General features: G+C 40.8%; 1 protein-coding gene and 1 non-coding gene across 2 annotated transcripts; one reads left to right on the forward strand and one right to left on the reverse strand.

Annotated features, from left to right (window-relative positions):
* Positions 1-2,136: 2,136 nt before the first annotated feature.
* On the forward strand, positions 2,137-5,619 carry LOC135559047 (ras-related protein Rap-2b-like). Its single transcript, XM_064993382.1, has one exon. It carries the CDS (start codon positions 2,425-2,427, stop codon positions 2,971-2,973), a length of 549 nt encoding a protein of 182 aa, XP_064849454.1. The 5' UTR covers positions 2,137-2,424; the 3' UTR covers positions 2,974-5,619.
* Positions 5,620-13,198: 7,579 nt separating this feature from the next.
* LOC135559109 (U7 small nuclear RNA) lies at positions 13,199-13,251 on the reverse strand. The gene has a single exon (XR_010458451.1). It is a non-coding gene; the product is annotated as a U7 small nuclear RNA (small nuclear RNA).
* Between the last annotated feature and the right edge of the window lie 253 nt (positions 13,252-13,504).

Here is a 13,504-nt window from a genome sequence, read left to right on the forward strand (position 1 = left end):
CAGACGGCCAACTTTAGTTATGGTGTCTTGTGAAGCTGTTCTTGATTTTTATCAGATATTTTTTTAATCGGGAAAATAAACTGTCACAAGTTATACTTCCCATTGTGTTTAATTTCTCATGGTTATAACATTGTAACATCTGAATTATTTTTAAGAAAAATAGCGTAGGTTTTCACATGGAATAATGTAACTCTTGAAGCTCACAGTAGGCCTAGAGACGGCACAAGTGCCTAGGACAATGTGGTAAAGTACTGTTATTCCCATTTAAATGAATAAAAAATTGCTTGCTTGCCTCACTTTTCTCGGGGGAAAATCCGTTAAATAGTGAATACATTTTGTCTGTCCTAACCATACTATTTGTGACAAATTTAGTATGTTTATTGGTCATAGAATGGATATAGTTAGTATGCCAAAAGTTCCCGAATGTCATACATTTGCCAAAATACAAAGTATACAAGCAGTGTATTTCCTTGCTTTTGGGGCGCATAATGCAATACTTCAGAAAAGGGGCGTGGCTTTAAAACATTTTCAGATTTGAAGAAAATGGCAGAAAATATGCAGTCCGACGAGAGCGGATGCATATTTATTGCTTGAACAATGTAATAAAGTAATGCCTTTTCAAATGAGTTACGTTGCACGTTATGTTGTCTGACAATTCGTTAGCTACGCTAGCCTTACGAACCGCATAGCATATTATTACAGGAGTTGCTTGTATGTACCGGTATGTTTGCTAGCTACAGTCCTAACGTTAACGTAAACTCACCCCATTCCGTACAAATGTGCTCAACCGCAACATTCAAACGAGGCTACAAAGAAAACGAATGGGACTGTAGCGACTGTGTTGACGTCAAAATCGGGGGTGTGAACTGCGTTTCTATTCAAGCGTTGATCCACATGGTAATGGCTCTATAGTATTGGAGAAAAGTTGAAAAAACTGACCCTCCGTTACATCGTGACGTGTCATGTTGTAACGTACAGCACGCATAAAGCAACTATTTCTGTCTTACAATCTCTCTCCACCAGGTGTAGCACTTCTCTCATCCTTTAGAAACAAGAAATGGACAGTGACGGGGGTAAGGGGGATACCTAGTCATTTTTTGCATCATCAATGCATGTGATCATGACTCTTAAAGCAGCTGTTTACTTCTGAAGATTCGACACAAACCTTCAAATATGTATGTAATGACACATTATATAAACTATTTATAGTGTTTTATTTACATTTTAGAGGCGATAAGATGATAAGTTGGACAGATCGGTTGAAAAAAAAACAATTCTCCCACACAACATCTCTCCTTCTCACTATCACGCATTAGTTTCGCTTCCCCACCCGCCATTTTTAAAAAGACCCGACGGAGCTCATTTCCTGCTTGAATTATGCAGAAACGGGCAGCGTGGGGGTCATGTAATTGATTCTGTTGGAAAAGGGAGAAATTGTGCTTTACAATGGTATTGACATTACAGTTGATCTGGAAGTATTACGTTTTTGGGGTGCTAAAATAAGGTCAATTGTACGGACCAAGGCGATGTACAAAAGTGAGTGAGTTTACATTAGTTGGCTAGTAATACATCGAACTTGCCAGTCAGTATATTATATGCTATCTAACTAACTACTCAGCGTTTAATGACTTGATTATTCACGTCATTCTCAGCTAAGCGGTAAAGTCGTTGTTTGTTCTCAATGGACATTGTTAATGAAGTCACAATGAAGTCATAAGATGTCTAGCTAGCAATTTGTTAGCTATGCTAACAAGCTAGCAAGAAGTTGCATATCTCAACTTCCAGTAGACAGGCGAAGCGCTAGTACACTCAACTGAAAGGATACTGTTTGCTTACAGTATACTAAAATTAATCATATGTAGTATATACTCTTGTATGTAGTATACAGAATGTTAGTATGGGTATTCGAACAGCTGATGTCTCAAATTTGCAGGGTGGTGAACACATTCTCACGTCAGTTTTTTTTAGTTAACTGGCGCACGCACATTTTTGGGGTATATTTTGTATGCAAACACGGTTTATAAATGAGGCCCCAGGTGACTAATATTTGCGGAGACTAATGTTTTGGGTGACTGCCGCTTTAAGAAATCACAGAACTCAGCCTTGGTTCGTGACGTTAGTTGTCTTGCGTTGAGAAACTGTGTGCAGGAAACGCCAGCCATAGAAGAGATCACGCTTTTCAACACCGTGGCACGGTACAAACAACGGAAAATGTGCAACGCGTTATATTATTAATGTTCGGAAACGGCCGCTCTCTTCGGATTCTTACCAGGACCTTCGGAGACGACCCTCGAAAGCGTTTCCGCCGAGGGATTTGACAACTCCCACCCTCGAAAGAGCTGCCTTTCTGCTGTCTGAAAACATCGGGTCGGCCAGCGGGTGGGTAGAGGATTCGTGGAGAGGGACTGTCTGTTTTCCGAAGCCATGAGGGAGTATAAAGTGGTCGTGTTGGGCTCGGGCGGCGTGGGTAAATCTGCATTGACTGTCCAATTTGTGACGGGATCCTTCATTGAGAAATACGACCCCACAATAGAGGATTTTTACCGAAAGGAGATCGAGGTGGACTCGTCTCCCTCTGTTCTGGAGATACTGGACACGGCGGGGACCGAACAGTTCGCCTCGATGCGAGACCTGTACATCAAAAACGGGCAGGGGTTTATTTTGGTCTACAGTCTGGTCAACCAGCAGAGCTTCCAAGACATCAAGGCGTTGAGGGATCAAATCATCCGAGTGAAAAGATACGAGCGAGTGCCCATGGTATTGGTTGGAAATAAAGTGGACTTGGAAGGCGAGAGAGAGGTCTCTTCCGGGGAAGGCAAGGTGCTGGCTCAGGAGTGGAATTGCCCGTTTATGGAAACTTCTGCCAAAAATAAAGGCTTGGTCGACGAACTGTTCGCAGAAATCGTGAGACAGATGAACTATTCCTCTTTACCCAGCGGTGGAGATCGCTGTTGTTCTTGTGTTCTTTTCTAAAAAAAACATCTAAATTTGCAACTGTGATTGTTATCTAGCTAAGTAAAACTCGTAAAAAAACAAGGCCTGTTTTGATAACCTGTTGATAACAAAATTATACGGCCTCTTTTTGATAATGCGACCGTCAGTATTATTGGAAAGTTATTTGCACACAACAATCGACGATGACGACAATTTATATTGAAATAGCCTAAAAAGTGTTTACATGACAAAGTACTTGAATGTTTGAGATTTAAAAAAAAAATATCACACAGCTTTGTAATTGACACTTTTTCTGGAAACGTGCCTAACTGGGAATGTCTTATTGTAAAACCTAAGAGACGCGTTTTGTTCTGGAACTTTGGTGGGGTTTGATTACTGTTGAGTTGTACTTTTTCATGGTTTCTGGGCGGGTCCTTCTGGCCTGGAGAGGGATTAGAGGATTAGTCCCTTTGCTGAACAGGGATTGGTCACTTTTTGTGTGGATTCTGATGGGCTCAAGGACCCCCCTTCCTCCTCCTCCATGCAAAAACTCATGTTTGGATTTTTAGTGTCAAATAAACCCCAAACTCTGTGAATATGCACTGGTCACTGGAACTAGCTTAAACCTGAGCAACTAATTTAAAATGACTAAACATAACACATAGTCTAAACATCAAGAAATTGTGTTTTATCTGCAGAAAAAAGTCCTACCAAGATGTGTTGTCAGGCCATGGAGTGTTGTGGGTTGCTTTTTTTGTGTTTTTTCTTCAGGATTTGGTAACATTGGATTTAACTTCCCCTGCCCATTTCACTCTTCAATGTGCACAAACAAGGTCCTTACAGATGTTACATGTGGGGGGGACAGGACACCATGTCAAGTGCCTTCCTAAGAAATACACCAGTGTCTGTATGTGCCAAACAAGGAGCCCTACAATCACAACAGTACCGTTTCATTTGGACTCATAGTGAAAGAGGCTTACTTCCGGGTTGTTCCGTTTGATTTCAATCACTTTTTGACCTCACTCCTTTTTGATTAGAACTCAACTTTGCGTGCACATTTGCCCATGGAAGAGGTGGTCAGAAAGTGACATTGTGGAACTGAAAGCCAAAAGATTCAGGAGATACAGGTGCTCAAATTTGACCAGTTTAGCATAACCCAACATACCATGAGACATAATTTCTTCATCACTGGGAAATACAAATGGTTGAGTTTGATGCAATTTAAAAGCTTAACAGGCTTGTCAAACTATTAAAAAAAACAAAAACATTTTAATGTCAATTATCTAAAATGTGTAAACTCCAATTTACATATTCTGAGGTATGTGTGTTGTGCTTGCCATCAGTTGAGACACAGCATACTCTTAAATACAGGTTGGGTGCCATTTGAATCTTTAGAAATAGTTCCATTCTATGAATTATATCCCTTCAGACCAGTGGAATTTAGCTGGTGGTACACCATTGAAATTAACATTTTTACTTTCACAAAGATGGCCACCGGTCCACTCACCGTTGAATGTCAACTTAAATGGGAATGTGTATGTTATGTATATTTCTATGATTTCAATAGGTGTCACATGGACTATTGACAGTGTAATTTCAAACAACTGATATTCTAATTCAAGTCAACATTTTTTGATATGTGGACAAATCATCTTTGTGGTACCATTTGAAAGCTGAAATTTCTGTTATTCCCATTTTAATACATTTAGCCAAAACATAACACCCACCCTGTATTCAAGAGCATGCTGTGTCTCAACCAATGGCAGGCACAATACAAACACCTCACATTATGTCAAATAGGGTCTATGCTAGTACAAAGGACACTGCCCTGTGTAGGGTGCGTCTTTCGGATGGGACGTTAAACGGGTGTCCTGACTTGAGGTCATTAAAGATCCCATGGCACTTATCATAAGAGTAGGTGTGTTAACCCAGGTGTCCTGACTTGAGGTCATTAAAGATCCCATGGCACTTATTGTAAGAGTAGGGGTGTTAACCCAGGTGTCCTGACTTGAGGTCATTAAAGATCCCATGGCACTTATCGTAAGAGTAGGGGTGTTAACCCCGGTGTCCTGGCTAAAATTCCTAATCTGGCCCTCAAACCATCACGGTCACCTAATAATCTCCAGTTTACAATTGGCTCATTCATAAAATAAATAAAATATTTTAAAAAATGAAAAAGTTGAAGTTGATGTGTTTTTAGATTAATTGAAGTTTAAAAAAATATATATTTTAAGACCGAAATTAAGAAATTATTAAATAGTTTGACAACCCTGTTTGTAAGATTTAAAATTTTGTTAAACCCAGCTGTTTATATTTTCCAGTGATGAAGACATGGTGTTCAAATCAAATAGGTGTACAGTCAAAAAGTGATTTGAAATAAAATGTAATGTCCCTTTTTGTCTTTTTCAATGAGGAAGTTGAGGTGTAGATGGAATAACAGTTATTTCAGTGCAACGTTTGAGCTCTTTCCACCACACTGGTATTCCTTCACTGAGAGTATGAGCCCAAACAGCTTTATGTTGTGGGTTCAGCAAAAAGTAAGCCATGTTTGTTTTTATCTTAGAAATAGTTTCTTTCTGAAATGTGAATTCCTGATTTCAATTGTAATTTTGACCCCAGACAAGCCTTTTACCACCCACTTGTCTGGATTGAACAACTTTTAATACAAAAGGCATTTTATGTAAAGTTTTGGTGTGTACTCTTCATTCTGTTGTGTGAATGCTTGTGCACACGCTACACTTGAACATGTGGGGTGTAATCATTAGTGCGAACAGTTGCATTTTGCAACAAAAACAAGTTTTTATTGGACAAATTCAGGTAGGTCCCTCCCTGTTTCATTCCTATGGCATCCGTTTAAAGAAACATTTTGCAACAGAATTGGCGTAAAGAATATGCCTGTGGTCATTGGCATTAGGCATTGTATTTCTGATTTACTAATGCCTCATACCTCAGGGCTCGGCCTGACTCTTAACAGACCTCTCCTTTTTCAACCCTCCACAAACCTCAACAAATAACTTAATTTCCACCCTGTTTCATAAACATGTTGATCTCTTTAAATTGCTCTGACACATGAATTGCTCTTTGCTTTGTCAATGGTTGAACATAAACAATATTTTTCTGTGGTGTAGTCAACCTATTCAGTAGGCTTTTACTTCCCTCCAGCTTTAGTAGTGGGCAGGCTGGGTGTTCAGTTGGAGGGCTTGTTGGTTAGGGGTACTTCCCTCTTCCTGCCACATGTTTTCTGGGTAGAGGGAGTCAGGAGGGCGCAGAGGGTACTTTCTGTGTCTGGAGCCAGGCCGAATCAGCAGCAAACAGACAGACGTTTGTGACACTGTGTGTGTTAGAGAGAGATGGAGGGACGAGTACTGGGAAACACTCAGCAGAGAGGGTGAAATCAGATGTGTGGGGGTGTATGTGTTTGAAAGAAGCAGAGAGACTGATTTTCTGGGAAGCCCAAGTGTTTAGGTATGTCTATGTCCATAAAGTGAACAGTCAAAGCTTTATCATGCTGAGTGGTTGGAGGCAAGACATTCCATTAATTAAGGTAGATGTAGCATAGTCATGGCGGAGGAAGGGAGAGAAGCTGAACTGTGGTGAAATGGAGAAGGAATTGAAAGATTATATCCTCAATACTACCAAGGATATTCTAATGTGTGCATGCGTGTATACTTTATTTGCCTTTTGGTAAACTCCAAGCGTGCTGTCATGTGTCTTTTACAGAGGAGTGGCTTCCATCTGGCCATAAAGGCCTGATTGGTCCCATCTCCACAGAGGAACTCTGGAGCTCTGTCAGAGCAACAATCCGGTTCTTGGTTACGTCCCTGACCAAGGCCCTTGCTCAGTTTGTTCGGGCAGCCTGCTGTGTTCTTGGGGACCTTCAATGCTGCGGAAATGTTTTGGTACCCATCCCCAGATCTGTACCTCGACACAATCCTTTCTCTGAGCTCTACGGACAATTCCTTTAACCTCATGGCTTGGTTTTTGCTCTGACATGCACTGTCAACTGTGGTGCCTTTCCAAACCATATCCAATCGATTGAATTTACCAAAGGTGGACTCCAATCAAGATATAAAAATATCTCAAGGATAAATACATTCAGGATGCACCTGAGCTCAATTTCGAGTCTCATGGCAAAGGGTCTGAATACTTAATAAGGTATTTCTGTTTTTCATTTTTAATAAATCTAAAAAATGTCCAAAAACCTGCTTTCACATTGCCATTTTGGGGTATTATGTGTAGATTGAGGGAAAACATGTATTTAATACGTTTTAGAATAAGGCTTTAAATGTAACAAAATGTGGAGAAAGGGAAGGGGTCTGAACACTTTCCGAATGCTCTATATTTCCGGGTCAGGCCATTTTTAACATCCATCTGAGCAGAAAACATAAGGAACTGGTTGTAGATCACAGTCATGTCAGACAAAATGAAGAAAACACCGTAGATGATAAGACACAGTAGATGTCACACACAGATGCACATGTCGATAAAGGTGATGTAGTTAATGAAGATGACCAAGGGGCACTCTTGAGTAACTTGGCCTTGTTTTACCTGAAGATGCAAGCCCAAATGCTGTTGCCAGCCAGTACAATACAGTCCACAGTAGAGTTCCAGGAAGTCCACAACTGTGGAATGAAAAGTGTGCTCTCAAAACAAGTGAAGCAGGGACAATACAAGAAGTTGTCTATGCTTAACTTGCAGGACAGTGAGATAAAGCAAATAATTGATGAAGTATCACAAGAAGATCTGCTTACAGAACATAGAGGCATTTTTTTAAAAACTTTAGCTATGTTGAGCCCACTCAGATTTACCTTGGTTCTGATGCTGGTGGCAAGGAATGTTTCTGTCAATTCATCCCCATCAAAGAGACACTGAAATCTCTCCTGGGACAGTCAAATCAAATGTTATTTGTCACATGCGACAAATACAACAGGTGTTGTAGACACAATGAAGTGCTTACTTAACCAACAATGTGCAGTTCGAAGACAAATAAGTGTTAAGTAAACTCTTTTTTTTTAAATACCAAATAATTAACCAGCACCAGTCAAATAATTGTAGCGAGGCTATATACAGAGGGTACCGGTACAGAGTCAATGTGTGGGGGCACAGGCTAGGGTGGCTGGAGTCTGACAATTTTTAGGGCCTTCCTCTGATGTGGACACTAAGGAACTTGAAGCTCTCAACCTGCTCCACTACAGCCTCCCTCGATGAGAATGGGGGCGTGCTCGGTCCTCCTTATCCTGTAGTCCACAATCGTCTCATCTCAACGATGAAAGACCGTTACAAACAGGCAAAAATGCATGTCTCTGTTGGCAATGTTTTAGAGGATGTGACAAATGAAAAAACTGCATCGGAAAAAGTACTGTTACAAGAGTCCCCCTCATCTTTGTCTATCACTCTACCAGGATGTATTTGAAGTGGCAAATCCTCTAGGCTCAGGTATAGTAAAAACTCTAAATCCTGGCGGTATACATACCACTGGGTGAGATTCTGCCCAACAATCAATCATCAATCGATCTCATGCAATTGGTATTGGTACCACTGGTCAAGACATAATTCAAGGGATCAAGTTTGATTCTGTATTTAACACTTTGAAGCACTTCCATGTGTGTAAAGGGCTTCCTCATTGTCTAAGCCACAATTGATTTAACCAGCTTCACGAGGTAGTCACCTGGAATGCATTTCAATTAACAGGTGTGCCTTGTTAAAAGTTAATTTGTAGAATATCTTTCCTTAATGGGTTTGAGCAGAAAATAGCCCTATTTGGTAAAAGATCAGGTCCATATTATGGCAAGAACAGCTCAAATAAGCAAAGAGAAACGACAGTCCATCATTACTTTAAGACATAAAGGTTAGCCAATACGGAAAATGTCAAGAACTTTGAAAGTTTCTTCAAGTGCAGTCGCAAAAACCATCACCAGCGCTATGATGAAACTGTCTCTCATGAGGACCACCACAGGAAAGGAAGATCCAGAGTTACCTCTGCTTACCAGCCTCAGAAATTGCAGCCCAGATAAATGCTTCACATAGTTCAAGTAACAGACACATCTCAACATCGAATACTTTCGCAAGGCACTGTATATGTATATAGTATAGTATATATATATATATATATGTATATAGTACCAGTCAAAAGTTTTGACACACTTACTCATTCTAGGGTTTTTCTTTATTTTTAATATTATCTACCTTGTAGAAAAGTAGTGAAGACATCAAAATGATGAAATAACACATATGGAATCATGTAGCAACTGAAAAAGTGTTGAACAAATCATTATATTTTTATATTTTTTATTCTTCAAAGTAGCCACCCTTTGCCTTGATGACAGCTTTACACATTGGCATTCTCTCGACCAGCTTCATGAGGTAGTTACCTTTGAAACATGAAAGTCAGTCACTCATTTCAAGAACATCAAAAAACTTCTGAAAAGTTTCTTTAAGTGCAGTCGCAAAAAAACATCAAGCGCTATGATGAAACTGGCTCTCATGAGGACTGCCACAGGAAGGGAAGACCCAGAGTTACCTCTGCTGCAGAGGATAAGTTCATTAGAGTTAACTGGCTCTCATGAGGTCCGCCACAGGAAAGGAAGACCCAGAGTTACCTCTGCTGCAGAGGATAAGTTCATTACAGTTAACTGGCTCTCATGAGGTCTGCCACAGGAAAGGAAGACCCAGAGTTACCTCTACTGCAGAGGATAAGTTCATTACAGTTAACTGGCTCTCATGAGGTCCGCCACAGGAAAGGAAGACCCAGAGTTACCTCTACTGCAGAGGATAAGTTCATTAGAGTTAACTGGCTCTCATGTGGTCCGCCACAGGAAAGGAAGACCCAGAGTTACCTCTACTGCAGAGGATAAGTTCATTACAGTTAACTGGCTCTCATGAGGTCCGCCACAGGAAAGGAAGACCCAGAGTTACCTCTACTGCAGAGGATAAGTTCATTACAGTTAACTGGCTCTCATGAGGTCTGCCACAGGAAGGGAAGACCCAAAGTTACCTCTACTGCAGAGGATAAGTTCATTAGAGTTAACTGGCTCTCATGAGGTCTGCCACAGGAAGGGAAGACCCATAGTTATCTCTACTGCAGAGGATAAGTTCATTAGAGTTACCAGCCTCAGAAATTGGCAATTAACTGCACTTCAGATTGCAGCCCAAATAAATGCATCAAAAAGTTCAAGTAACAGACACATTTCAACATCAACTGTTTAGAGGACACTGCGTGATTCAGGCCTTCATGGTTGAATTGCTACAAAGAAACCACTACTAAAGGACACCAATAATAATAAGACACTTGCTTGGGCCAAGAAACACGAGCAATGCACATTAGACCGTTGAACATCTGTCATTTGGTCTGATGAGTCCAAATTTTAGATTTTGGGATCCAACCACCGTATCCTTGTGATACGCGGAGTACGTGAATGGATGATCTCTGCATGTGTGGATCCCACCGTGAAGCATGGAGGAGGAGGTGTGATGATGTGGGGGTGTTTTGCTGGTGACACTGTTGGTGATTTATTTAGAATTCAAGGCACACTTAACCAGCATGGCTAGCGCAGCATTCTGCATGATACGCCATCCCATCTGGTTTTCCCTTAGTAGGACAATCATTTGTTGTTCAACAAGAGAGTGACCCAAAACACACCTCCTGGCTGTGTAAGGGCTATTTGACCAAGAAGGAGAGTGATGGAGTGCTACATCAGATGACCTGGCCTGTTTACAATCACCCGACCTCAACCCAATTGAGATGGTTTGGGATGAGTTGGACCGCAGAGTGAAGGAAAAGCTGCCAACAAGTGCTCAGCTTATGTCGTCAAACAATCATCTTTATTCAACAATTATTGAATAATCGAATCACCTTTTTTCGATTAATTGTAATAATGAGGATGGTCGAAGAGTATTGGATCGAGAGTCAAACCTTTACAAACAATGCTGGTCCTTATATAGCGGATACTAAAAATGCTTCGTCACAGTTGGTTCCACCCCTCCCGGGACCATAAGCCACTTTGGGTTCATCCTGTGGTCATCTGTCTTTGGTGTTGTTTCCCAGATGCAAGAATGATTAGACACAATAAGTGTTTTGTTCTATTCCTCCAGGCTCTCTCTATCTTGGTTACACCCACCACATCTTATCTATGGAATGCCAGCTGTAGGTCTTTCGGCTCCTCTCAGTTCACATAGACACAGATGAGAAGGTACTCAAAGCTATTCGATGCATAAACAGTATTATAACATCATCTTGTCATTTTGCTCTCACAGAGTTCACCTGTGGTAAATTCAATTGATTGGACATCATTTATAAAGGCACACACCTGTCTATATAAGGTCCCCTCAGTTGACAGTGCATTTCAGAGCACAAACCAAACCATGATGATGAGGTCAAGTTTTGTCAAGAAGTTTGAAACATCCAAGACTCTTTCTATAGCTGGCTGCCTGGCCAAACTGAGCACTCGGGGGAGAAGGGAGAGAGGGAGGCTCTGACAGAGCTCCAGAGTTCCTCTTTGGAGACGAGAGAACCTTCCAGAAGGAAAAAAATGTCTGCAGCACTCCACCAATCAGGCCTTTTGGGAAGAGTGACCAGCTGGAAGCCACTCCTCAGTAAAAAGGCACATGACAGCCTCCTTAGAGTTTGCCAAAAGGTACCTCAAGGATGCTCATAACATTAGAAACAAGATTCTCTGGTCTGATGAAACCATGATTGAACTCTTTGGACTGAATGCCAAACGTCACGTCTGGAGGAAACCTGGCACCATCCCTATGGTGAAGCATGGTGGTGGCAGCATTATGCTGTGGAGATGTTTTTCAGCTGCAAGGACTGGGAGACTAGTCAGGATTGAGGGAAAATGAACGGAGCAAAGCGCAGAGAGATCCTTGATGAAAACCTGCTCCAGAGCGCTCAGGACCTCAGACTGGGGCAAAGGTTGCCCTTCCAACAGGACAATGACCCTAAGTATACAGCCAAGACAACGCAGGATTGGCTTTGGGGCAAAATCTTTAAATGTCTTGAGTGGCCCTGCCAGAGTCCGGACTTGAACCCGATTCCACATCTCTGGAGCCACCTGTAAATAGCTGTGCAGCGACGCTGCACATCCAAGCTTGAGAGGATCTGCAGAGAAGAATGGGAGGAAATCCCCAAATAGAGGTGTGCCAAGCTTGTAGCCTCTTACCCAAGACTCAAGGCTGTAATCGCAGCCAAAGGTACTTTGACAAATTATTGAGTAAGGGAGTGATTACTAGAGTCCTGTGTGGCTCAGTCGGTAGAGCATGGTGCTTGCAACGCCAAGCGTCGTGGGTTCGCTTCCCGCTAGGGCCACCCATATGTAAAAGTAGTGGCCCCAGCCGACTTGTAAGTCGCTTTGGACAAAAGCGTCTGCTAAATGGGATATATTATTATTATATTACTTATGTAATTGTGATTTCAATTTTTTTATTTTTTTATAAATGTGCAAAATAATTATGGGTTATTGCGTGTAGATTGGTGAGGAAAAAACAAATTAATAAATTTTAGAATAAGGCTGTAACGTAAGAAAATGTGGAAAAAGTCAAAGGGTCTGAATACTTTCCGAATGCACTGCAGACGTACACGTATTGTTTTTCTTACAATATTACATTTCAGGGATCTGTCTTCTAAAGACAACCTGCAATGCTCTTTAGTACTGTAAAATAATTGTACATTACGTTAGGTATGTCCCTGTAAACGTACAGCATTATGCTTCACCACAGTTGCCAGCTTAATACTGTAATTTTTCTTGACTGCAGAGATGCTGTAATATAGTTTACAGTACTATTTTCCTTACTGTAGTACATATTGAGCCATATTACAGCATCTTTGCTGTAAATCTGCAGAGTCGGCTATCTGAAATTACATGATCAATTGATGTTTACTGATCATGAAAGCATGTATTGCTGTATGGCCTGACTCTAATAGCGAGCTAAATGTGCACAATTGTTTTGCTTGGAATAATCTGAAATTTGTAGTTCTGACTATGCTCTTCAAGAGGTGATATTACAACCAAATATATAACATTTCTTTAACAATCCCTTACACTGCACGTAGTTGTCTATGGTTTTAGAGAAGCTGGGGGTCTCCTTGCACCCCATCAGCCAAATTGAACACTCTGCAACATATTGTATATTGTAGAGTATGCTGTAGTATTTACTGTAGTGTTTTTGCAGATTGTTGTATACTGTAGTATTTACTGTAGTGTTTTTGCAGACATTACTATAGTATTTACTAAAGTGCTTTTGTTTTATAGTTTTTGACAGAAGTGGGGGCTTTCTCCTTGAGGAAACCTACTGGAAAAATACTAAAAGAGCACATTGTCCCTAACATGTAGGTAGGAAAATTGTGTTTTTGAGGACTTTTCTGTAGTCCAGTTTTTTGTGTGGATAATATAGTATTCTACAAAGGTCTATACTAAGTGCTACACATGATCGATGGATACTACAGTATGTAGTATAGTATTGTTCAGAATTCTATAGTATTTTGTTATGTATGTATCTTAGCTAAGGTCAATGCAAGCTGTACAAACACTTGGCCCCTAAGCCCTTTATTAAGTGGCTAGTTTCAGTTTAG

Source organism: Oncorhynchus masou, chromosome 17, assembly GCF_036934945.1.
Source record: "Oncorhynchus masou masou isolate Uvic2021 chromosome 17, UVic_Omas_1.1, whole genome shotgun sequence".
Classification (NCBI taxonomy): Eukaryota; Metazoa; Chordata; class Actinopteri; order Salmoniformes; family Salmonidae; genus Oncorhynchus; species Oncorhynchus masou.

Excerpts from the sequence above, each read along its gene's own strand:
- LOC135559047 (XM_064993382.1), top strand. The coding sequence starts at position 2,425 with ATGAGGGAGTATAAAGTGGTCGTGTTGGGCTCGGGCGGCGTGGGTAAA.